The sequence below is a fragment of the Rhineura floridana genome, chromosome 10 (genome assembly GCF_030035675.1).
Source record: "Rhineura floridana isolate rRhiFlo1 chromosome 10, rRhiFlo1.hap2, whole genome shotgun sequence".
Taxonomy (NCBI): Eukaryota; Metazoa; Chordata; class Lepidosauria; order Squamata; family Rhineuridae; genus Rhineura; species Rhineura floridana.
Window position 1 is genome coordinate 46,699,656 of NC_084489.1, and position 25,685 is coordinate 46,725,340.

At 40.0% G+C, this 25,685-nt stretch overlaps 1 protein-coding gene across 4 annotated transcripts in view; it reads left to right on the forward strand.

Moving 5' to 3' along the window:
• The window catches only part of ETV1 (ETS variant transcription factor 1), a 103,896-nt gene that overhangs the window by 70,448 nt on the left and 7,763 nt on the right, over window positions 1-25,685 (forward strand). For all 4 annotated transcript variants that reach the window (XM_061586525.1, XM_061586524.1, XM_061586522.1 and 1 more), the window contains 2 exons: window positions 22,243-22,311; window positions 24,279-24,347. In XM_061586525.1, coding sequence (XP_061442509.1) covers window positions 22,243-22,311; window positions 24,279-24,347 — 138 coding nt within the window. The remainder of the gene's footprint in view (window positions 1-22,242; window positions 22,312-24,278; window positions 24,348-25,685) is intronic.

Genomic DNA, 25,685 nt, shown 5'->3' on the forward strand with positions numbered 1-25,685 from the left:
TTTAAGTACATTTTCGGTTTATGTACTCGCTCTGGCCCCATTGCGTATGTTAATGCGGGGTATTCCTGTATTGAGTGTTAAACCACTCTGGGAATTGTAGCTCTGCGAGGAGAATAGGTGTCTCCTGAAAACTCTTAGCACCCATAAGAAACTACAGCTCCTAGGATTCTTTGGGGGAAGCCATGACTGTTGAAGAGGTATTATAGTGTCTTAAAGGTACAGTACAGATGGGGCCTTACAGTACTCCAGAAACTTTTGATGATAAATAGGCGATTCAGATGAATTGACAGGCAGATAGTGACTTGTATCGTGGCTTTCAGTTGATGCTGTTCTTTTAAAAAATAGTAATAATGAGCATTTACATTATGGGTGAAATACATTTTTCCTCTTCAAGAAATGTTGTGGATGCACTTGCTTGATATAAGGCTATGTGTTATAGATTAAAGCTCCCATTGTTGGTTATTGCCTGGTCTGGTTATAAGATAATCTACCAAGTCTAGGAAGCTAGGTGTGCAGCATTGGAAGCTGCTTTTCACAGAGCCCTTGTCCTTTGTTTAGCAGAAGGCCAGTGCTATTCGCCACCTGTTAAGTTGCTCAGGAGGGGCTAGTTAAAGTTCCCGTTGACAGATCTTGAGCACTTTTCTCTCAGAATTGCAAAATAAGTGTTCCATATTTTTAAGAGTTGCTCAGAATCTTGGAACTGTTTCATTTTAGCATTGCATAGCAGATGTTGATACCCCAACACAGGGGAAAAAAGAGCCTATACAGTCTTGGGCACTGCTTTAAGAACTTTAAAAGTGCACTTATTCAGGCTACTAAATTTAAATGACAACAAGGCTCCATTGTCAACATGGTTTTATGTTTAGGCAAGAAGTGTGCTATTTTTCATACTTTTATGTTAAACTGATTCTACTACTAATTCTTTTTCATTTATTCATTAAATGTTTCCTCTGGCTTCTTCCCTTTCACAAAGATTCTCATCTGGTAGAGTAGTGTGTGAACCTCTGTTTCCCATTACTGTTCTCTCTCTCTCTCTCTCTCTCTCTCTCTCTCTCTCTCTCTCTCTCTCTCTCTTTCTTTCTTTTTTCACAAGTTCATTTGTTGATACTTTTACCCATGAAGGCTGCCTTTCAGACTGTCAATATTTTGCAGGTGGGATTTAATCACATACTGGAAATTTAGGAATTCAAGATCAATGCTCCTTGTCATATAACCTCCCTACTAACAATTCAAAACAATTGCTCAATAAGGACCAGACCTAGTCTAACTGCTACGTAACCTTTGTGCAAGCAAATCAGGATGAATGCTCAATAAACAGGTTGTCTGGAGGAGCCTGAGGTATCCCTAATTGTGAGAAACAGCTTTGCTAGACTTTAATTTATTAAGTGGTTCTTCTCTCTGCCTTCCTTTATCTTTGAAAAGGAAAGTCATTTATTATCGCCACATTAAAGTTGAAATATACATTTTTACCCCACTCTTTCCTTCAACGAAGTCAGGGTGGTATCCAAGATTCTCCATCCTCTATTTTATCTTTGGAACAGCCCTATGAGGTAAGTTAGGCTGAGAGACCTTGACTAGCCCAAGGTCACCCAATGAGCTTCATAGCTGATTTGGGATTTGAACTTGGGTCTCCTCAGTCCAAGTCTGATACTCTAATCACTTCATGCTGCCTTCTTGTCTGTGGTTGTGTCTAATTAGATGCCTTCCACACAAGGTTCTTCCAAAAGATGCCATGTTTTCAATTTGATGGAAAAATTTTGGGCAATCCTTTCTGGTATGATCTTTTGCATCAAAGGATCACACTAGGACCCAGTGTAAACCTCCTGTCTTCAGCATGTGGACATCACATCATCTCAGCCATTATCTGAAAAAAAAAAAGATTGGAGCACCCCCTTCACATCTAGTCCTCCAAACTCTCTCATTTGTTTATTTAAAGCAGTTTTATCTCCCATTCCTCAGCCAAAAAAGGCAGTCAGAGCTGCTTACAGATGTCAATGATTAACGCTGTCCCTGCCCTTTAGTTTATAATTTTAAAAATATGACACAAAAGTAAAAGGGACTGGCATGGAGGGAGGATAGCGGAACACTCAGGCAATAGTACTTAGTTACTGTTTCTCTCTTACTGTGGTATGACCCAGAATCTGCTTAGAGTAGGAGTGGCGAGCCTTAACCTTCCAGATGTTGCTTAAATGTAACCAGGGCTGGCTCCAGGCATGCCGGGGCCCTTGGGCATCAACTTGCCCTGGGCCCCGGCGTGTGTGTGCGCGTGTTCGCGTGCGTGTCCCCCCACCTACCTGTCTCCTGTCTTTTACTAATGCCATTAACCAAGATGGCGGCCGCAGTTTCCCTAAGGGGATGAAGCCTCTGCCACCATCTTTGTTGATGGCACACATGCGTGCTATGTGCGCGCATCTCTGCCATCAACTAAGATGGCAGCAGGGGCTTCAGTACTATAGGGAAACCGTGGCCGCCATCATCATTAAGGGCAATACTAAAAGGCAGGAGACAGGTAAGTAGGGGGCGTGGGGGGCTGCAGATCGCAGAAGGGGAGCAGAGGGCTGTTGAGGGCCCCCTGTTACCCTGTAGCTCCTGGGGCCCTCGGGCCAGTGCCCCACCTGGCCGCCCTTTAGAACTGGCTCTGAATGTAACTCCCATCAGTCCTAGCAAGCATAGTCAATTGCCAGGGACGATGGGAGTTGTAGTTAAGTAACATCTGGAGGGCCTAAGGTTCCCCATACCTGGCTTAGAAAATTGTGCTTGAATAGATTCTTTGGCTGGCTGAAACTTTGACTGTGTTGTTGTCACATTTTGAGTAATGGATATTATGCATATTGTAATATGTTTGGGTTCGATATATAGAACCAACAGTTAACAACATAGTTTTATTAAGTAGTAGATACAATAACACCATGTTTTCCCCTCAAGCTCCTTCAGTCGGCCAGCCTCCACCCCCTCACCTCATTCTTCAGGGATCATCTCTAAACTCCCATCCCAATGTTTCTTGTCAGGAAATGTCTCTAAATTACTACAGTCACTACAGATACACAATGAGGAATGAGAGAGATGGCTCTGGTAGGGCATTATTGTGACCCCTCTATGCACTTTTATTTTTCTTTAGTACTCAGGAATATGGAGGACTCCTCATTCCAATACGAGTTTGTTTCTGATTCCCCTTCATTTCTACTCATTATTAACTTCAGGAGTTGGTATCTTTGCTTTTGCAGGAGAAGAATTCGTTCTAAAAATGAACTAACAGTGCAACCAGTGGTCATTAAAAATTGATTTGTGGCCTCAAAGTACATTTTATTGGCTCCAAAATTCCTGCATTTAAATTGACACATCTGTACACAACATAAATTGTAGTCAACAACTATGGTCTGATGCTATTTTGTCTTGTTGCCATCTATTCTCCAAAAAACATCATTTTCCCAGTCCTTGTTCTAAGAGTACATTAAATAACCCTTTTAGAGACACAATGCATTTGCCATTGAATCATTGATTTTATTATGCTTATGGATGTTTGGGTATAAGTCGCTCTGAGAAAGAGCTTGCATAATATTGCTTTGCTATCCAGATAAAAACTCAAAAATCTGTTTTGTAAGATCATTATACTAAGATGTTCCTTCTGGGATATTTTGAAAGAGCCTCATAACTGCTGATTGCTTTTGAGCACTGTATTCTTACCCATTTTGGAAATCTGGTGAATGAAAACCATTATTATGGAATGATTATAACTCTATTAAAACATGACATTAATTATGACATCGGAAATGGCAGATCAATTAGTTGTAATTGTAATTGCAGGTATGCAATTTCTATTGCAGAATGTTGAGATAATGGAACATAGAAAGAAAGAGAAATGTCAATAGAACAGAAGCTATTTTATTTTTCCACCCATCTTAGGAGCCATGCTATGGCTGGGGTGGGGGGATTAAGTAATACAAATTAAGGCAGTTCCTTTGATTTGTCTAACTTCTATTGGGGGAATAATACAAGCTGCTTAAGTTACACAGAATTCTGCATGGTGAAATGTTCTAGGTAAAATGTTCTATGCCTGGTACCTTCTTTATCCATCTTTAGGCACCAGGCAAAGACCTTCCTTTTCACTCAGGTGTTTGGCCCTTGAGGTGTGCTGTCTTAATTTCTTTTGTTTGGGTTTTAAGTTTTTATATTGTATGTTTTTAAATCTGTTGTAAGTTGCCTAGAGACCACTGGGAATGTGGCAACCAAAAAATGAAATAAATAATAAATAAAATAATAATAAATTATTCTGTAGCTTCTATACTGTCATAAGCAACTGAAGTTAGTATATTTAAAATAGGAATTTACCTATATAATGTTTTGTCATTAACAAGTATTGGTACAGTAGGGACCCGCTTTTCGGCAGCTTGCTCTTCGGCGTTCCGCTAATACGGCGGCTAAAATTAGAGTAAGGCTCCACTCATACGGCGCTTGTTCTGCTTTTATAGTGTTTTTTGGGTGCTGGGCATTTTATTGAAGGAGTTCCGCTTTTTGGCAGGTTTTGCTTTTAGGCGGGGGTCTGGAACGTAACCCGCTGTATGAGTGGGACCCTACTGTACTGGACATATCCCTAGTCAGCTATCACCCTATCATCAGCCTTCCTTTTTGGGAAAGGTTGTTGAGTGACTAGCTGCTTCAGGTGTGTCTGGATGCTGCACGTTTTCTATCCCTTTTAGTCTGGATATGGCACTGGGACTCCACTTGTAGCTTACAGAGATTCTCTTTTCTTAGGCAACATTTGGAGAAATTATGCTGTATTGTGATGGCTGGGCCTGTTGATTGTGGAAGTGCAGATTTTCCTGGGACTTGTCTCAGACTGATCTGTTCATTTTTGTGAGGGAAGTCCCAAAGTTTGGTGTTGAGCAACTGCTTATCTAACTCCTCACTTCTTCTCTCTAGTGCTCTTCAGGGTTCAAATGTTTCCCGTAACCTTCAGATTATATAAATTGTGTAGTGTACCATCTGGTGTTGTTTGTCACACAGCTGTACATGCAGATCATTTTCCTTTAGCCCAGTTCCTTCCAAATTATTATTTTCCTTATTTATAAAATACCTACACTTGGCTGTCGGGTAAATCTCTTTCTTAAAGTAGTTTTGCATGTTATGAACAAGTAGTGAAGGTGCAAGAGACCTGTGCATGCTTTCTTTTTCTTTTCTGTGTGGTTGCAGCCATGCATAGATGCATCTCCCCCATATTACAGTATGTCTGCTTCATATAAGGACATTTGTGTTTCCTCTGTTGGTGTTATCTGTGTAATGTGCCATGGTGGGAGATTAGATATCGGTGAGCCCACTGAAGCTTGGTGTAGACCACCCTGAAATAAATTATGATTGGCGAGTCATGGGTTTTAAAATTTTTATTTGGGTAGAAGGGGCTGATGAGATAGCAGAGGGTGCCCCGTGTTTAATCAGTTCAATCTCTGATGGTGAACCAGATTCACAACCTTGAATATTTTTCAATCATTACTTCACCTGGATCCTTATTTGATGCTGTGGCCAGCAGTGTATTTATCAATAAATATTCTTAATCAATAAATAATAAACTCCATCCGATTAGGTTTCTGTGGATTTTTTAAATTGCAACTTGGGCCTTCACTATGACTGCCATTTAGGGATTTCATAAAGCTAGATTACTTAATGTAAAATATTTGGGACAACTAATGCTGATTCTTCAAAGCTTCAGCTGAAGCAAAACATGATAACTTGCCTCTAGATGAGGGTAAATTGCATTCAGCATCTGTGATGGTTCCCATTTACTTCTGGGCATGATTCAAGGTGCTGGGTTTGATCTACAAAGCCTTAAATGACTGGAAGCTGAACATTTCTTTTGAGACTGCCAGAAGAGGCTGAGGAAGCTGATCTCCCATCACCCTCAGCCAGCATTGCCAATGGCCAGGAAATATGAGAGTTGTGGTCCAACAACATCTGGAGGCACATTGGTTGGGAAAGGCTGCTCTAGCCCTTTGACTTGAGGAAAAGAATGCCAGCAGTATTTGACCCAATTGCTCAGTCAGAAGCTAACATGCTTCTGCTTGCCAATAATCTGGCCAGGGAGCATAAGGGGATTAGAATGAATTACAGAACCCAAGTGCTGATATCTATAATTCTTAAGAATGTTTAGTTAAAAACAACAACACTAAAGTGGTTCATAAGAAAAAAAATAGCACACAAATAAAAATACATGAATCCATAGCAATGATAACAATTCAGAATTACACAGCAGAAAATTATAACAGAAGAAACAAAATCAGGAAAATGAAGCGACAAAAATAACTTTCCTTTCTGGAAAAAAGAAAACAAAAACAAATCAATCCCCAAAGGTCTCCCTAAGAAGCCCAACTTTTCTTGGTACTCTAAGGACCAAAGTGTTGGGGTCTGATCGGTTTCCCAGTATATAAAGAGGGCATTCCACAAGGTTGGCACCACAACAGAAAAGACCCTGCTTCTGGGGACATAGTGACAATGTTTCAAATGGATTGTGTGATGGGGTACTTATAGGGCAGTCATTATATAACTTTGGCTTCCTGTATTTTGGTTTGGGCTGTGCTTTTATTAATTTCTCAGGAGTACCCTTGGGTCTCTTCATCACCAAACTTCTTAGCATGAAACTGGACCACCTTTCCTCATGTGCCCTATTGCACTCTCTTAGAACATCCAAGTGTATCCTTCTGTGTAAACCCAATCTATGTAAATTAAGATCAAGGATATGAAGTGTTCTTGGTGATCACTCTCCAGTTCTGATTTTCTCTGGCTGAGCCTAAGCATCTTCTCAAGATAAAATGAGATCTATTTTGTTTAAGAAAGGATTTTGGACATAAGTAAAAGTGATTTTTAGCAATATGTATTAGATCAGGGGTGGAGGACTACAAATCTCATTATCCCTGACTGTATTGGTGATGCTGGCTATGACTGATGGGAATTAGAGGGCCACAGATTCTCCATCCCTATATAAGATTGACTTTTTTGAAAAAACAAAGAATCTTCAATACAGTAATTTTATTTATTTGTCTTTAAAATGTTGTTTCCTTTAGAGATGGGATAAGTTATATCTGACCAACAGTTCAACCCTAAACATGTTTAATCCAATTAAGTTCAGTGGGATGTATTGCTTAATAAATGTGTTTTAGTATTACAACCTAGAGATGTAACATTTCTGGAAATTTTGAAGCCATGGGAAAAAACTGTGTTTTTCTGGGGGGGGGGGAGTTCAGGAAAAAATTGAAATTTTCAGAAAAATTGAAAAAATGCAATATTAGTACTTTTTACAGATTGAAAGTCACTTTGTTACTTCAGGAACATAAAATGTAATTAGGTACAAGTTGGTTTCGCATAAAATTATCACATTTAGTATATTAAAAGTACATTTTATTCAAACAATTATTACAAATTGAATTTACTTTTTAAATTTTTTACCTTTTTTTGTAACAAATGGATCTACAAGATTCTGAACTGTAAGGAACCTCTTTGTTTTGCCAGTGCAGGCAAAAAACAATTTAAAAAAACAGAAGAAACCATCAGCATTAATAACAAAGAAAATTATTTGTCTCTGCTAGTCCTCCATAGCGTTAAGCAGACCTAAAGCATCCATTCCCATAAAAAGAACTGAGAAAAAGGAGGTGACCAAGATTCAGTGAAACATTTTATTTATCATGTTAAAATAAAACGTTCCATAAACCATTTTTTCTTCATTTTTTTCAATTTTTCCAATTTTTTGAAAAAACAAAACAAAAACGGCTTCAGAAAAAAATGGGGGGGAAATGTTTTTTTCCTAATTTTTCTGGTTTTTTCCCCTAGGCCTTCACATCTCTACAACCTATACCGTTCCCCCCCGTTGTGCTTCTTTCGAAAGCTGAAATTATCAGGTGTAATCTGAAATTTGGCTAAGATTGTTATGTTATGTCATAAGATTTTGTTTTTTAAAAAATGCTTGAATCACCTTTTTAGATGAATTCTGTACATTTCTAAAGTAGAAAGTGTTGCAGGCTAATTGGTGGCTTTTTGATAAGCTGTATATTTTACAAGCTTGTGTAGGGTTTGCACACCAGTCAGTTGCAGTTGATTGACTGCTTCTTATTTGACTGCTGTGAAATACTCCAAGAATGCAACTGTAGATAACATTATCTTGCTGACTTTCATTAGCAAAAGTGAGACTGAAGGCAGTTTACCTCTGAATTCAACTTAGCAGTCATCAGTGACAAAGGCTACTGCATAGTTGGTGTCTGGCTAGGACCAGAGAGACCCAGGTTCAAATTCTCATTTAGCAGGAAAGCTGATGAGGTGATGTTGGACCAGCTGCACACTGTAGGTTACCTTCATTGACAAACCATGACATTACAATAATACCTCAGTTAACAAATCCTCCAGGAAAGAAACTCATTTTAACAGTCTTTTTTGGGTGTGGGGGGCATGGAAGGGCACACACTCTGACATAGTCAGAATGTGGCTCCTAGTCTACTGGATTGCAGCTGCTGCAGGCAGCTCCCTTACATGTGGTTGTAGTGGCACTCCTTGCCAGGTGGTACAGATGCCTGTGCAGTAAACAGTGCTTCCTGCAGGCATGTCTGCTCGAGTGTAGGGGAGGATGGCAGAGACAGAGAGACCCCAAGCACAGGGTGGTGGTGGTGGCTGCCCCTTGCCTACCTGCTTGAATATACAGAGAGGAGAATTGTGCTCAGAGCTTTTGATTGCAATAGCAAGATGCTACATAATAGAAGAAAAAAGGCAGGCATTCCTGGATGCATTTTGGAAGAAGCCTTCAAGTGGTCTGTATGCAAGGTTTACCTGACCTGGTGGTTTCATTTCAGACTGCGTATTGTTTTGAATAAAAAGGTCATTAAAGTATGTTGAACTGCTCTTCTTTTTTGTGATGTGGGAACCTATCCCTATACTTTCTATGTTATTACTTCCTCTGGTACCAAAGTTTCTGTTAAAGAAGTCATGTACTTCATTAACTGAGGTATTACTATATCTAACTTCCATCATTCATTCTTTAAAAATACTTGACCGTCCTTTGACAATATTCAGCAGGTTAGTTGTCCAAACCTAAACTTGTGCAATCCATTACTAAACTATCTGAAAGTCCTACCTGTGTTTTCAGCTTCATAAAGAAAAGCCAGACTATGATGGTACTGTACTGCTTTGCCTAAACTGAACTACAGAGATAGCTCTGTACATCTGGAACTTTGTGTCAATATGTTCTGTATGTTACAAATCTTTGTGTCAAAATATTCTCTGTTCACTGTTCTGGAATGCTGTTTGTTTTCTTCTGTTTGAAATATTCAGAGAAAATAAGACACAAGAATGACAGCAGTCTGTCACTTGTAAATTTAGTGCATGGTGGAGAATTGGGATGGGAGTTGAAAAAAGTATACCAGCTCAGCAAAACACTTTCAAAGATAAAGGGTTTTAAAGTCGACTATTCTCACCATACCACTCACAATTATCATAGCCTACAAATTCCTTTTTTGTCATTGCGAAGATGAGAAAAGCTTGTTGTTAACTAGCGTTGTGCACTCACACCCAATCCGATTTGTGGCTCCGATTTATAAATACAGATAGGTCCAATCCAGTCTGGACAGATTCGGACCCGATCCGACCTGATTTGGATCCAAATCTGGATCACAATCTGGATATTACAAATTCCTGGAAATCCCATTGATTTACATTGCAGAACTGAAACTTTATTGCTTTCCACCTAGAGACATTAAATTTGGAGACATGGTAGCACCAGGGAGTCTCTACACAACAGAAGGTCCCAGGTTCAATCCCTAGCATCCCCAGATAGGACTTGGAGATACTCCCCGGCTGAAACCCTGGAGAGATGCTGCCAGTCTGTGTAGGCAGTACTGAGCTAGATAGATTAATGAGTCTGACTTGGTATGAGTTGGCTTCCTATAGTTTTAAAATTGGAGAGATGGAAGGAAAGAGCAACGATTATATAACCTATTATTGTTTGTCTTCATTTTGGCTATTTTTCCTTTTTTTTCTCTCCTTTTTCTTATGTTACAAACTTTTATAAATGCCTTTTCTCTTTGATATACATCACTCCACTCTGTAGAGTAATACCTAGGTTGCAATGCTAAACACACTTTCCAGGAAGTAAGCCTCATTGAACATACTGGGACTTCTGAGTAAACATGTATATAGTGCTGCTCTTAATGAAAAGGGTCAGTGAAGCTTACAGTTCTTTTCCCATTTGATTGTTATATTAATATTAGGGACAAGACAATTCCAGTGCAAATTCATGTAGATACCTTGTGTATCTTCCATAAATCTCTGCTTTACTTCCTGTAACAATTTTTTTTAGTACTTCTCTCTTCTCCAGTTTCTTTCTTGTTTACGCTAATGCTGAAGTCCCCATCAGTACAACATTACTAGTTTCAAATGAATTCCTAAATGCCCTATAATGCAGAAACAACTCTTCTGCTAGTTTATATGGCAGTCACAATGGTATTGTCCTGTTTTGCCCAAGGCAATGAGTTGTAGTGCACTTTGCTTAACACAATTCAGGATGATTATGTACAGTTCTTTCTGCTAGACAAAAACTGTAACAGCTTCCCACAGATGCCAGTGACAGCAGCTGTCCTCAACACATCCATGGAAATGAGTTTATATTGATGTCCCTGATGGTTTTAGTTTTTAAAGCCCTGTTAATAACATGGCATGAAAAATACAATGCAATAGGCTGCTGCCCTTGTTGCTTGTTGCTTCACAGCCTCTATAAAGTTGAATGTGTTGCATCATGCTGTTCTGAAGGTTTTTTTCCACAAACAAACAATAAACCTTCATGTGGTTGCATGTGTAATGTAGAACTCTTAACTTTGTCCTTATGAGTTGTTCCAGCAACCTGATCTGGCAGAGATCATCCACTACAATCTGATGCTATGCAAATAGATAGAACAATTGAACTCAGGCTTTGCCCCATAGTGAAAAGACTATACATGAATATAATGTGCAATAACACACCTGTTCACATAGCTCCTAGTGTGTGGATGAGTAATGTTCCATTGTAAGGATTTCTATGTTGAGTCCTATGAGGCTATTCCCTCATATTATTGGGTTTGAATTTAAAAGAGGATAGATTGGCTGAGTGTTGCTACTTTCTTATTTCTCATCAGTAAATAAGTAATGAAGAGGAGAAAGAACAGGCCTACAGGTGTCTGGAATGAAGGCAAGGACAGACATCCTGTTGGCTTTCAGCCCACACAGCTATAAATTGTGGAGTTTGATTCATTTATTAACATATTTTCAACCTGCCCATCAGTACAGGGCTAGATACATTAAAGTATTTATTTATAGCAAGGTTTATATACTGCTTAATCAAAAAAGTCTAAGCAATTTACATAAAATAGTATAAAATATTTAAAATAGCAATAAAAACAGAGTTAAAAATAGTAGCTATAATTTTCAAAATATAGATAAAATCAACCATTTAGAAAAGCAAATGTACACAGTAAAATTAGATGTCTGAGCAGGCTTGCCTAATTTTTTTTAGCTGGTGTCAAAAACAGAACAACGAAGGCAACTGCCTAATATCAGAACATACATAAAATGAAACTATATGTAGTATTAATATGTACATAAAAGTGCATAAAATAACATTAATACCCAATGATATAACTGTAAAATGCCTTCTAGGGACAGCAAAACCACAGGCAGGATTGGCCCAACACCGATTAACTAAGGCCACATCCACACCAGACATTTATTCAACTTTAAACAGTGATGGCTTCCCCCAAAGAATCCTGGGAAGTGTAGCTTGTGAAAGGTGCTGAGAGTTTTTAGGAGACTCCTCCTGACAGAGCTCCAGTGGCCAGAATGGTTTAACAGTCAGCCCCTCCTCCCAGATAATTCCGGGAAATGGAACTCTGTCTCCTCTCAGGACCCTTCACAAACTACACTTCCCAGGATTCTTTGGGGGAAGCCATGACTGTTAAAAGTGAAATAAATGGCTGGTGTGGATGTGGCCTAAATCCCTAAATATGCCTGTGTAAACTGATAGGTCTTAACTGAGTGCCAAAATAATGTGCTGTCACCAACTGTGCTTCTAAGGGGAGGGTATTTCACAAGTGGGGCACCCCTGCAGAGAAGACCCTTTTGCACATCACCGCAAAACACACTTTACCCAAGAGTGGAATGAGAACAAGATCCTCCTCTGAAAGCATGGACAGAATGACATAGGGGGAGGTGATCCTTCAGGCAATTGGGTCCCAAGCTGTTCAGGACTTTATAGGTAAACACCAGCACTTTGCCATATCAACACAAGATGGAGGTTCATTCTAATTGCTGTAAGAAGCAAGTGGTATAAATGGGATAAACAGGCTGTTTTACCCATCACAAAACAGATAGCAGTCTGTAGAAATTGTGCATGTTATGGAGAGAGCATTGCAGAGTTTGAAACTGTTGGTCAGCCTTTGAAAGTGTCTGTCTTGGCCAGTATTCTTCCTTCACTTCCCCCATTTCAGTTGTCCACATGTACACAAAGTTTAGAAGTTAATATTACCAAGATTTTTATTTTCTATTTTAGAGGTATAACTCCATAAATTCCATAGGTCTCCTGCAGAGACTGCTATATTAACTCTAGCAGGCAATATCTATAATGTTTTGTCTTGTTTCTCCCTCCCCTTTCAAAGAAACAGATAAAATATCCTCTGAATCTACAGTTACAGTAAGTGGCACTGGCTAATGATTTGATTTGAGAATTGAGAATACAGTCTGGATTTACTCTTTGTGCATTAACGCAGGTCAAATGGACATGGGCTGCATTTTAAATCAGTAATGGAAGGCTGAAGCTTCTCTTAAACCAATCACATCAGTCTTTCCAAGACTGACTGATCCCTAGAGGCCAAGTCTAGTAAGCAAAGCTTTTATATGAATGGACTCTGTGCAGCCTGGAGTTTCATTCATAAAATGGATGCTGAAAGGGAAAAGGAGGGGAGGGGGTGGGAGAGAAACACATATTGGAATGTCCATTTATAGAGAGCTGAAGGGTGTAGTGTTCCATCAGCTGCTGCTCTTGCCCGTTGACTTGAAGTAATGATTAATGCTCTCTGGCCGCCTCTGCATGTAACTTGACACCATTTATGGCCTTGGTGCGTTTCTAATATATAGTGAATGAGAAGGCTACATTCTCCAATCAGAAACATAAACAGGAACTGGTTGGTCTGAATTCCATTCAAATATGTCACTTCAACCAGGCAGTATTTGTCGAACTTAAATTTTATAGACACAGAATGGGGTGGAGGAAGAGGCTAAAGTGAGCTGTGCAGATGTTTTTTGCAGCCAAGGCTTGTGCGAAACATTTTTATGTGTTTTCTTGCTGGTTAACCTACACACAGTTTTAAAAAGTAATCTCATATGACAGAAAATAAATTGATGTGTAAAAGTGGCGAGCCACCCATTTGGAGAGGATTGTACATTAAAAATGCGATAGCTTTTTTATATTTTGGATCTGCTGTCAACAATAAGTAACCTTTTGTTGAAGGAGGCTGTTGTTGCCTAATGTGTTTTCTGAAAACCGGATGTTGTGATGATGCCAGAGTAAGCCAGCAGTTCGCTATATAAAGCAATCTGGTGTATTTCAGGGAGGAAAACTGGGGATTTTATTTTGCATGTGTTTTGGTTTCTTTTGGAATTGCTTTATCCAAATTAGATTACAACTTGTAAGTTGTTGCCAGATGAGAGGTAGGGATTAAGTTCTCTTTCTATGAAGCCTGGCTTTTGTATTTATTGACATCTGTCATAATACAATGTTTCTGTTACCCTGAATTAATTTTAATTTTTAACTTAATTTTATGGAGACATATTTTTTTTGCATCCTCCTTTAATATGATCCTGATGTCCTGGCTCAAGTATTGGGAATGTTGCTAACAATACTTGTGTTATGTAAAGGCTGAGAACATCTTAAACTATTACCTTCTTCCAGCAATTCTTTATGGGTATGGGTCCCCTATCTGCCTGAGCTGGTCTGCTTAGCTAAGTGAGGTAGAAGGGCCCCGGTGCAAATTCATCTCTCCCTCTCTCTCTCTCTCCCTCTCTCTCTCTCCCTCTCTCTCAGATATATTGGAACAAGGAGGCAGACTGTGCAAGGGAGCCATCAATACAATAGGCAACTGCATCTGTGGAACAACTGCCAAACCAGTTTTCCAGTTAATAGATTTAACAACTTAGAGTCAATAAATGGTATCACTGATAAAGATATCCTAGGATTTTCCTTCTGGTTTTTAATATTAAAGGGATATTGCTGCTGCCAAGATGGTCACTGATTTTAAATTGCATTGTACTGTTCAGCTCATCTGGCCCAGTTAAATAATGTAAAACTGAAGTGCTTTATCATAATTATACAGCTTGGAAATATGACAATCTGTGTTTTAAGGAAGTATTTCTTAAAACTGCAGGAGAGACTGACACATAGTTGTGGCATTCTTCTTGTCAAGTATCGAGGATTAACAGGGAATATATATTGCTGCCATCAGGGTGTCCTTGTTAATTTCCTTAAAATATATGAATATATAATATAAAGAGGATGTGATATAAAATGGTCCCCCTGATCTGATTCAGATGGCGATTCTTGAATTAAGAACATATGCAGAGCCTTGCTGGATCAGACCAAAACCCAGTCTAGACCAGCATCTTGTTCTCACATTCACCAACCAGATTCCCATGAGAAGCTCACAAGCAGGACCTGAGCACAATAGTGGTCTCACCACCACACTTGTGATACCCAGCAACTGGTATTTTGAACTACACTTCCTCTTAATACTGGGAGATAGTATATAACCATCATGACTAATTTGTATTTATTCTTATCAATGGCTTACATAGTCATTTATAGATTTATTCTCTATGCATTTGTCTAATTCTGTTTTAAAGCATCCAAGTTTTAATTCTGATGCTGTGGCAGTAGAAGACATCTAGCATAGTCTATAAAAAAAAAGACATCAGTCAGTTCCATCACCCTGTCTACTTGTCACATGTTGCTACTCCAACTTTGTGAGGAACATGGTTGTGACTGATTTGTTGCATCTCCATTTATTATGTACACCCCAAACGCAAGATTGCTTGTTACACTCTTGCAAGTTTATGGTCTGGAAGGCAGCTGTGGTTCAGCTCTGCTTAAAATGAACCATATATTTCACTCTCTCTCATTTTTTTATATAAGTTAACAATTTGTGGTTCAAGCAAAGTAATGTAGGACAACTACGAAACTAACAACATCTTAGGAACTGGTGTTTTCTACAGTTCTACTCTCTGAACACTCCTCCTGTTCTCTAGCCGTGCTACTTACACCTACAACTTCACAGATCACCACTACAGTATAGTAGGTCCCCAGTGTGTGAAAATGGAAAATATTGTGCTTAGGGGAATCCCCCAACTACTCCCTGGATCTCCAAAACTATTGCAGGCCCAGAGGTAGTGACTGCGTACACATCATGCAATTAAAGCACATGACTTTCCCCAAAGAATCCTGGGAACTGCACTTCACACCTCACAGAACTATAATTCCCAGTACCCTTAACAAACTACAGTTCCCAGGATTCTTTGGGGGAAGTCGTGTGCTTTAGATGCATTGTGTGTACGCAGTGTCTGTGCATTTTCTTCTGCCTTGGGGATTATCTCTTATTGGAGCAGGCAACACACCTTTAATTGTATTGGTGGAGCTGGGCTCAACCAACCCAACTTTGCTCCGTGGCAGAGCACATGTTGCCATGCTTTCTCAGAGCCCCAAATTACAGAGGAACGTAGGAAACTATTTTATACCAAGTCAGATCATTGGTCCACCTAGCTCAGTATTGTCTACAGTTGACTGGCTACAGCTCTACATGGTTTCAGAATGGGGACATTCCCAGCCCTACCTGGAGATGCTGGGGATTGAACGTGGGACCTTCTGCATGCAAGGTGGATGTGGATGAAACAGTTATTTCAGATGCAAAAATAATCATTAATATTAATAACTGTATCCATTAGGGAGACCTCAGAGGGGGAGGAGGGAATTGGCTTGGAGACAAGGTGTCCTTTGCCTCTGAGTCCACCCCCCTTGCTCCCTGTTACTGCTTCAGAGGCAAAGGGAAGCTGACCTCTCACTTTCAGAACAGTCTTTGGAGGAAAGAATTTCTCCTCTGAGTTTTGTGGGGTCAGCACATTTTATTTCCTTTTTATTGATCAACCAACCTTCTAAGGATGCAGTCATACCCATTTACCTGGGAGTTATCCCCACTAAACTCAATGGGATTTAAAATTAAGTAGTCACCTATAGGATTGCATTTGGGCAGTGCAGTCCAACTGATGGGTAACCTGCAGGAGGGAGGGCTGGCAGTGGAGGAGCCGGCAGGAAGCTCTGCAGCATCCACTTGCTGCCATTAGAAGCCATGTGTGGGAAGAGCCAGCTCCAATGAACAGGTCTACCAGGGAGTAAGCAGTCCTCATAGGCCATCATGGGAATATATTTACTGCACCAGCCTATCAGCTGGTGGAATTCTTGTGGGGATCTGGACCCAGGGGAGTGCTCTGAGGGGGACTTGGATGTTGCATAAGTCCCCCCCCTGCTCCTCCCAACCACACCCCCAGAATGCCCTGTTTTCAGGGCTACTGCCAGCTCCTGCCAACTCTCCATTCGCCATCCTGGCCATCCCTGGCAGACCCCTAGTGATGCCGGCATGGTCCTGGTTGCACCACAGCTCAGGGACTTCTGCTGGTGGAGCTGGGAGCCTGCCAGCTCAGCTGGGGGTCCACTGCATCCAATTCCCCCCAGCCCGGCGGAAATATGAATTGGCTTGCACCCTTAGTCAGCAGACTTTTTCCCAAGGCAGCACACTCCCTTTCACATTAGGCTTTCCTCTTTAAATGTCTCAGGTTACCAGATGACTAAATTCTTCATCATAGCTTGTCTCAGGCAGGGGGTGTAAACTGTCAGGGTCGTGAATGAACAAGGGTTTTGTTTACAACCTCCTCCCTTGTTATGATCAATGTTCTCCCTTACCCACTGGACAATGGGATAGGAGTGGTAATTTCCTACACAGAAACTGGCCTCAGGACTGTGCTCATAGGACTTCCACTCCCTGAATAAAATGTGTCCTTTGAAAAGTTTTGTGTTAAAAGAAATAATAATGAGTACTATTTTTTTTAACAGATGAGGCATATGGCTCAAAATGGCAATTTGTTTGCAAGCTGAATACTACTGCTTTGTGGGGCTGAAAATCATGTTTTCTGCATTTGTTGCTCTGATTCCTCTACCTACTCATCTATAGGAACATAGGACAAGTAAGGTCATTGGTCCACCTAGCTCAGTATTGCCAACACCGACCTGCTGTAGCTCTCCAGGGTTTTGGACAGGAGTATTTCCCAGCACTGCTTGAAGATGCTGGGGATTGAACCCAGGACCTTCTGCACACAAACCAGGTGCTGTGCCAGTACCCCTGAGTGGCAGCCCTTCCATGATGGATTTTATGCACAAGAAATTGTTGCAAAATCTAGAATGGGAACTGCTTATTTCTAAACTACTTAATATTTTTAAAACCTCTAAGTGATGTGCACTATGTACAATATAAAAGCAATATCCATTAAAATAAATATACAACCTAAAACATATAAGTAAGTAAAACAGATTCAGGGGATTCATATACATAACACAGGGCCCAATCTTATGGATCAGGGAAAGCCTGGGCAAAAAGATAAGTCTTTACAAGACATCTGAAGCAACTGGTGGTTGATGCTTCACATATGGCAGAAGAAAGGGCATTCAACAGTACAGGGGGAAAGCAGGAAATGCCTGTTTTGGGGTCACCACCCTATGATACTCCGTAGATTGTAGTGTCATAAGTATAGGTAACCTGGTCCTGAGTTCAGGGTTGTGTATGTTAACAAGATCATGAACATGGGCCAGTCAGCTGATCAGTAGCCAGTGCAGTCTCCCCAGCATAGGTGTAATATGTGTATGTCCAGTGCTACACTTAACAACCTGGTCACAGCATTCTACATGTGCTACAGCTTCCAGACCAATCCCAAGGAAGCCCCACATATATCACATTGCAATAGTCCAATCATGAGGTTGTATTAACACATGAATTATGCTGGGAATAACGTGTAGTAAATTTTTAAACATCTAAATGTTGGTGCAACTCTTCTGCTTGAACCACTTCATTCCATCTTGAAGCCAGTGCCTAAAACTTTACTGTACTGTTTTTTTTAAGGCCGTCTTGAAACAAGAAGTAAATATACAGTTTCTTCTGCTGCTGCTGCTCCATATGACCCGTTAGGTAGTTAAAATTACTTCTGGGTCTTAGTCAAGCATTTAGCACAATTTAAAACTGCAATGTTAGATTTCATTGGTTGGCCTTTTTATTAGATAAAGTAGAAATGAAAGCAGCAGGCAATTTAATCGGCAGTAATTTTTCTGGGCAAGTCATTACTTTGATGAACTTCAGAGCAATGTTTATGGCCCCTAATTAACCATGTTAGTCATTTGATTGAATAATCACTTTGGAAATGTTTCTACAATTTGATTAGAGTTTGACCCATTCTGATAGTCATAAATAAACCAATAGCACTTTAGAATAATAAGAGTTTAGGTACTTTGCAAGGAACAAAGTCTTTTCAGATGTATTCTTTCCCCCCAGTCCTCTGTGGACTGTTTAATCATATGCTTATGTTGCAGTTAATGTTGCTAAATACAAGGTGTCTCTTTGCAATTCCTGGTTTTATCCCAGTCCATATTTTGTTGGACTGCAGCTCCCATTATCCTTAACCATTGGCCATGCTGGCTGGGCCTGATGGGAGTTGGAGTGCAACAACATTTGGAGGACCATAGGTTCCCCACCCCAGCTTATCCTATGTACACATAGCCTAATGGTACATTTGCGTCCCCTTCCTGAGCTTTTGTGTCCCCCTGGGAGAATTTCCAAACACCTGTATTCAGAGGTGCACAGTGGAATTTAGACAGAATGATCTCAATCTAATAAGTCATGGCTTGTTGGACCAAGGATGAGCACTGTGTCTATGCCATCCTTCCTCCTTTCCTTGCATCATAGTGCACGACTTGACGTCTGTTGCATACATACCAGGGAATGATGAAGCTGAAATGGACATTCCAAAGGCTTAACTATTTTATCCCACCCCACAACATGCTCTCCCTTGTGTTACTTATCTATTTTATAACGCAAATAATTTTGTACAGGTGACTTTGATTTTTTTGCACCAAAGCTACATACCTCTGAGGTGATGCTTAACAAGTTCTCCCCACTCTCCTGATAATGTTCAGCTTACCCATACACATTCTATGCTAGCAGCAGCCATTGATTTGGCGTTGAGGTGAAGAAATGCAAAGCTTGATGATTTTGCAGGTAAGCCTGCCTCAACATTTATGGGGAGAGGAGGAAGAACGTAACACAGCACTGTCATTTTTTGGTGGCAGGCTCATCATGTCTAGTATTGCATCTGCTTTTGTCTTGAGTTCTGTGACTTTTTAAAAAAAGGAATTTTGAAATATTGCAGATCCCAGGTGATGGGCACGCTTCATAGTGAAAAAGAGTAATAAACATTTATGGAATGAGACTATGACTAGATGAACTCTTGTTGTAATAAGAGCACTTGCGTAGTGAATTCAGTGTAAAATCTCATTTTCTTCTCCTTCCAAGTCCTAGATACTCATCACTAGTCAGTGAACAGTGAAATTCAGGATTGAGTTTTGGAAAAGTCTTGCACACAACACTGGACACATTATGTTTGATCCTCCTGCTGGTTGGATGTTTGTGATTCTTAAATGAAGAACAGAATGTGATGGTGTACTGAACAGTGTTTTAGCTATAAAATAGATAAGGCTGGTTACACGGGAGTAAGCACTGTTGAACTAAGTGGGAGTTACTTGCAAGTAAACTTGCATAGGCTTGTGTTCTATGTGCGATATGTGTTTTGCACATTAATACCTATGTTAGCCATGCAGATTTACTCAGAAATAAGTTTTATCTCCTTGGTTTACTGCCAGAGTACAAGTGCATAGGATTGCAGCGTAAAAGAACAAAATGTTTTCATGTATGTATAGATGCTTACTTGTTAAAGCATGTAGCAGTAATGTGTGTTTTAACAAAATCGATCGTTTTGATCAGCTGATTTACAATATGTATTGAAGAGCTGAAAAAAATTCCTTCAAAAACGTAAGTTCAGGATGTACAAGGTACATTGTGGTCCCGATCGCATGTAACATTAAAACACAGTTTATTTTAAATTTATGGTTTAATGCGAACAAGCTCATGCTAGTGCAAGAGTGAGCCAGATATTAGCCATGTGAGGTCTTCTTTAATTGCTGAGTTGCTCAGACTGCAGAGCCAAGTTCTGAAGCTAGTGCTTTATAGAATGATGGATAGGGAGTGGCCATTGTGGACAGCTCAAAGAATACTTAGTCAGCTGATGGGACCAGTGCTGCCGCACAGATGGCAGTACTCTTGAGGTTCAGAGCTTGTCCATCTTTGGGCTGTTGTGGCACCTGTATTCTAAAGAAAATAAGGTGCCAGACTCCGGCTGAAGGAATCCCTGTTATACCTAACCACCTACTTACCTACATACATACATATGTGCACACAGAGAAAGAGAGAGGGAGAACCTTGACATTGGATGTATTGATCTCTCATTACAGATGAATGAATGCCTCCCTGTTTATTCTTGCACATATGGTCTGGATTAGTAAATTGCAGCATTTGTATGGAAGCTGTATTGATTTCAGTAGAACCTATGCCCACATAAGTGGGTGTTTTGGTGTCTGGTCTAGAACTGCTGCTTATTGCTTCCCATTTGTGTATGCTGAATAAACGGAGTTTGTGTTAACACAGGAGTAAGCAACCTAATGTTTGATACAGTCCAAAGATTCCCCAGAGACACTGCCTTCTTTTTTAAATAAGAATTGCAATCATTTCACAGCTAAATTATCAGACTAATGACAGCATAACAATCCAAGAAGCAAGGGGAAAAGCCTTGGTAGGCTGAACGTAGCCTATTATGGACCATACTTCATCTACATTAAAGCATGTAATATAAGCAGAATACCAATGTTTGAACAGAAGTTGAACCTTGAAGTTGCCAAGACTTATCTCTATATCCTTTCTACTATACTAATGATATTCAACCATGATAATTTAGAGTATCATATGTGTTTGAAAGCAGTTTTGTGTATTCAGGATATACTGCTTAAACTTCATCAGCATCAGAGCTGACCAAAGAAAACAATGTGTAAACTGTAGCTGCTTTCACCAGGCATGTCTGATGTTTTGCTGAAGCTTGACTGTGAGGCTGGTTGAGATGACCAGTTTGTTCATGAATGACAATTCTTAAACTGTTGATCAATGGAAAAATCTAATCTTTCAAAATTCATCTTTTGATGATAAATTTTCCTTTCATCTAATCACAGTCCTTCATTTTAAATTATTACACCAAATAAGTTGCCCAGTGGTTTTGACTTATAAAAGTATCTGTATTTGGACTATTTATTTATCTTGTAATTGTAATGGACTTCACCAAAAGCTCCAATGACAGTTTAAAGATTTTGTTTAATGATCTGTGTTGGGTATGATTGCTTTTCCTCACATCACGGTTTCTTTTTTGCTTTGCCTTTTTTTTAGTCTGCCTTCCACATGCTATTCTAAAGTCCTAACTATGTGTTGACAGGTTCCCCCTTCCCTGTATCCTTTATATATTACTATTCTCTCTACAGCCTGCTTTATTTGTTAACCTGTGCAATCCCAGACAGTCTTCTAGCTAACATTAAGTGATATCCAATTGTGGCAGTCCCTTCGTGCATTAGCCATTCCTCCAGTAGGAGCCTTGTTCTTTGTGTACTGAAACAGCAAATCCAATGGGTGTCTTGCACTTACTTTATCATTACTAATATTTATTCAATTTGTATGCCACATTTCTGCACAAATGTCACAAATGTGCTCAAAGGAGCTCACAACACAAAAGAAAAAAATGCACATCAGTATAGCATTACAATAGCAGTCCAATGTCCATTGAAAAACAATGTAACAAACCAAGCAAAGAATTCATTTTGAGAACACAAATGTTGTAACATTTAAAATACATTACAAAATAAGGTATGTTGCACAGCACCTAGTGCTGCTGCTGCTGCTATTATTATTATTATTATTATCAGTGACATTTAAGCTTATGTGTTGCTGCTTGTGCAATGACGTCACACTCAAACTGCATTGAACCTCACCTGTTTCCTTCTCTTTCCAGAAGTGCCTAGCTGCCATTCCATTTACATGAGGCAAGAAGGCTTCCTGGCTCACCAAAACAGAACAGAAGGTAAGGGTGTGTGTGTGTGTGTGTGTGTGTGTGTGTGTGTGAAATTCTGCTTCGTCCAAAAGCAGCATTTAGTATTGACATAATAAATGGAAGACTATGGAACTGCTTTTGAAACTCTAGCTTCTGTTCTGAAAAATTATATAAGCCTAGTTATAATCATACATTTGTGTTTTGCAGAACAGGCACATGAAAGTTCTGGGAGAAATTCTGCAGTTTGTGTGTCTTTTCTAAGAGAGAATGTTTGTTTCAGTTACAACACACTTCCATCTGTATTCAGACATGTTGTGATAACCTGGTAGCAAACTCCTGAACTGGTAATTTAAACATATGCCTTGATTACTTCTCTCTTTGTTGAGGAGCACCATCCACTTTTTACTTATTTATATATAAATTTCTATACTGCTATTTTGTTAAAACTATCAAAGTGTTAAAAATCAACTACAGAAAAACATTAAAAACTCAATAAAAACAGGTCAGCTATTGTGAAAAGATATCATCTTAACCAGCTGCATAAGCCTGGTAAACAGAAAGGTATTCAGCAGGTGCTTAAAAGTTAAGACAGAAGGCACCTGCTGAATCTATGTCGGCAGAGCATTCCAGAGAACTGGGCCGATGACACTGAAGGTTTGATTTCGTGTCGATGGTAAATGAGCCTTGCCAACTTGGGATATGACCAAGGCTGCTCCTGCAGATGATCTCAGTGATCAAGCTGGGATACAAATGTCCAGGCAGTCCCTAAGGTACCCTGGGCCTAAGCTATTCAGGGCTTTGTAAATTAATACAAGGACTTTGAACCTGGCTCAGTATTGGATGGCTAGCCAGTGCAGATGTTTTAAGAGTGGTGTCACATGTTGTTGGCCATGTGTTCCCATCAGCAGTCTGGCCACTGCATTTTGCACCAGCTGGAGCTTCTGAACCAGGGCTAAGGGCAGCCCCTCATAGAGTGCATTGCAGTAATCAGCTTCAAGGTTACCAAAGCATGGGCTATAGAGGTCAAGGTAGCCTTATCAAGAATGGTCATAGCTGACAAACCAGACAAAGTTGGTAAAAGGACATAAATAGGGCAAAAGCAGTTTACATGCAAATCCACCCATAGTGGTCAACCAGTGTGCCACACAGTAAAGCAGAAATGTGATCTTGGATTTTCTGGCTCTAAAGACCGTGAGCAGCTGTACTGAAGGGTCTCTCACTTTTTTGTATACTTCTCTGTGTGAGCTTCTTCTGGTAACTTTTCCTGGTAATGCCATATAAGGTAATTATAGTAGTGAATAGCAAGGGGGGGGGCTGTGCCATTCATCTGACCTCCCTCCATCTGTGTCGCGGCTGCATGCTGGGATGGGGAGGGGTGATGGCAGCATCATGCAAAAACACTGGTGGAGCCAATCTGGTAATCCTGCTGGTGTGTTTGCACCACACCAGCCTCTCTACCTCCTCGCTCCTCCCCATCCCAGTATGCCGCAGTGACGCAGCTGGAGGGAGATCATGTGAGTGGCGCAGCCCCACCATGCCATCTGCTACATCCTAGAGATGACTGGATAGAAGAATGTTTTTAAACTGTAACTGTGTTTTAAAATGTTTTTCTTTTTGTTGCTATTAAATAGGGTTTTTTTGTGTGCCTTCCTGGGCTCCTTTTGGAAGGATGAGTGGGAAATAAATTTAATACATACTTTGAAAGTCAGTTGATTCATGACTTTTTCATTTCTGCGTTTTAAACTGCTGTTCCTGACTGGCAAAACCACTGTTCCAAGAATATGTAGTAAAGGGGATTTTCTTACAGTGAAGGTTGGCATTTTGTGCTGTAGCAGGACTTTCTATTATCAACTCATTCTCTAGATTAGAACAAAATGACCAATCCAGCGTATGTTCATGGTTTGACCCCTCAGTTTTAACAGGATGCCTGTTCTGAGTTCCTATAGCATTTTTTCCTCATCTGTTTGCTAAATAAGCTTTTCTTTCTAAAATTCCAGGTTGTATGTATGAAAAAGGACCGAGACAGTTTTATGATGACACCTGTGTTGTTCCAGAGAAATTTGATGGTATGTTATACTGATATGTATTTGTAGGAGAGTGATTCTTCATGTGAAGAATTGGAAAGGATATGGATTTTTTTTACTTGATTTTTTTTTAAAGGTTAGCACTATTCCATCTCAGTGCCATTTAACAGACCGTTTGCCGTATGCCTGACCAAAGACTGACCTTTCCCTCCAGAAACCAAAGCCTGCTTTTCAATAGGATGTCATTCTATTTTTGCCAGCAAGAGATTCTATACCCAGAGACAAGATAAAGCACTGTCATTCTGGCTGTTCTGAGAAGTAATAGGAGGATTTCAATTGCAGCGATGATCACATACAGCTTGTTATTAGAGATTTATTGAAAGCTGATCCTTTAATTAACGAAGCAGAACAGAAAGCAGCTACTCTGGATTTACTGATGACTAATGCAAACTCTTGTCTTTTTTTATCCATGAAGAGATGAATTATGGAGTACAAATGCCACAGAGCTATTCGGGGTTTCTGTGTGTTGTAGAGAAAGCTGTGCTTTGTTGAACGTTGTATTAGTTTGCTTAATGAAGCTGATGCCTAAGAGTATAATGTATAATATCAGTTATTTTCTAAAAATGTTCTTGAGGACTGCTAACTAGCATCAAATGTCTTATGAAATAAAACATAGCCTTCTCATTATTAGATATAAATCCAGCATGTATTCTGTGGGGAGAAGTGCTAATGACATTAATGTTGCTTTTATAGCCAAAGGAATTTGGACCGGCATTTCATGTCACATTAACTGTGCTACTCTCTGGCTTTGGGGGGCGGGGAGTTGGTTTGCAAAACAAACAGCTAATTGACTTAGTGGCAGGTATGGTGTCATCCCCATATTGGTATAGAGCTAAAAAATTATGTAATGTAATTATTGTTGTCAAAAAGACCTAAAATAAAAAAAGAGCTGGCAGTTGAAAAGATATATGTGCGTGCCACTTCAGAACGCAGGTCAGCCGTCAGTCTCACGACTGCCTGCCCTCTGCCACCAACTCCAGCTGAGGAAAATGAAGAAAGCACACTCTGTAGCCAGGTGCCTAAGATGTGAGAAGTGCACACCACTTCCTTTTTGTGGAACCCTGCACAATGTGAGAAGATCAGGCTGACCGTGCACCCTTCCACTTAATCTGCTGGGGTGCAGATTATTGTCTCAATTTGCAGAAAGGAAGGGAGGAAGTGATGCAGCCTCCTCTCATCCCAGCCATCCAGGTGCAGGGTGCTCAGTTAATTTTTACCCAAATAAAACAGAACGTGGAGCTGGTTAGCAGGAAGGAGCAAGACTAATGGCTGAACTGGCATTCGGTTCATTAGTAGGCACAAAGGGGAAGGGCTGGAACT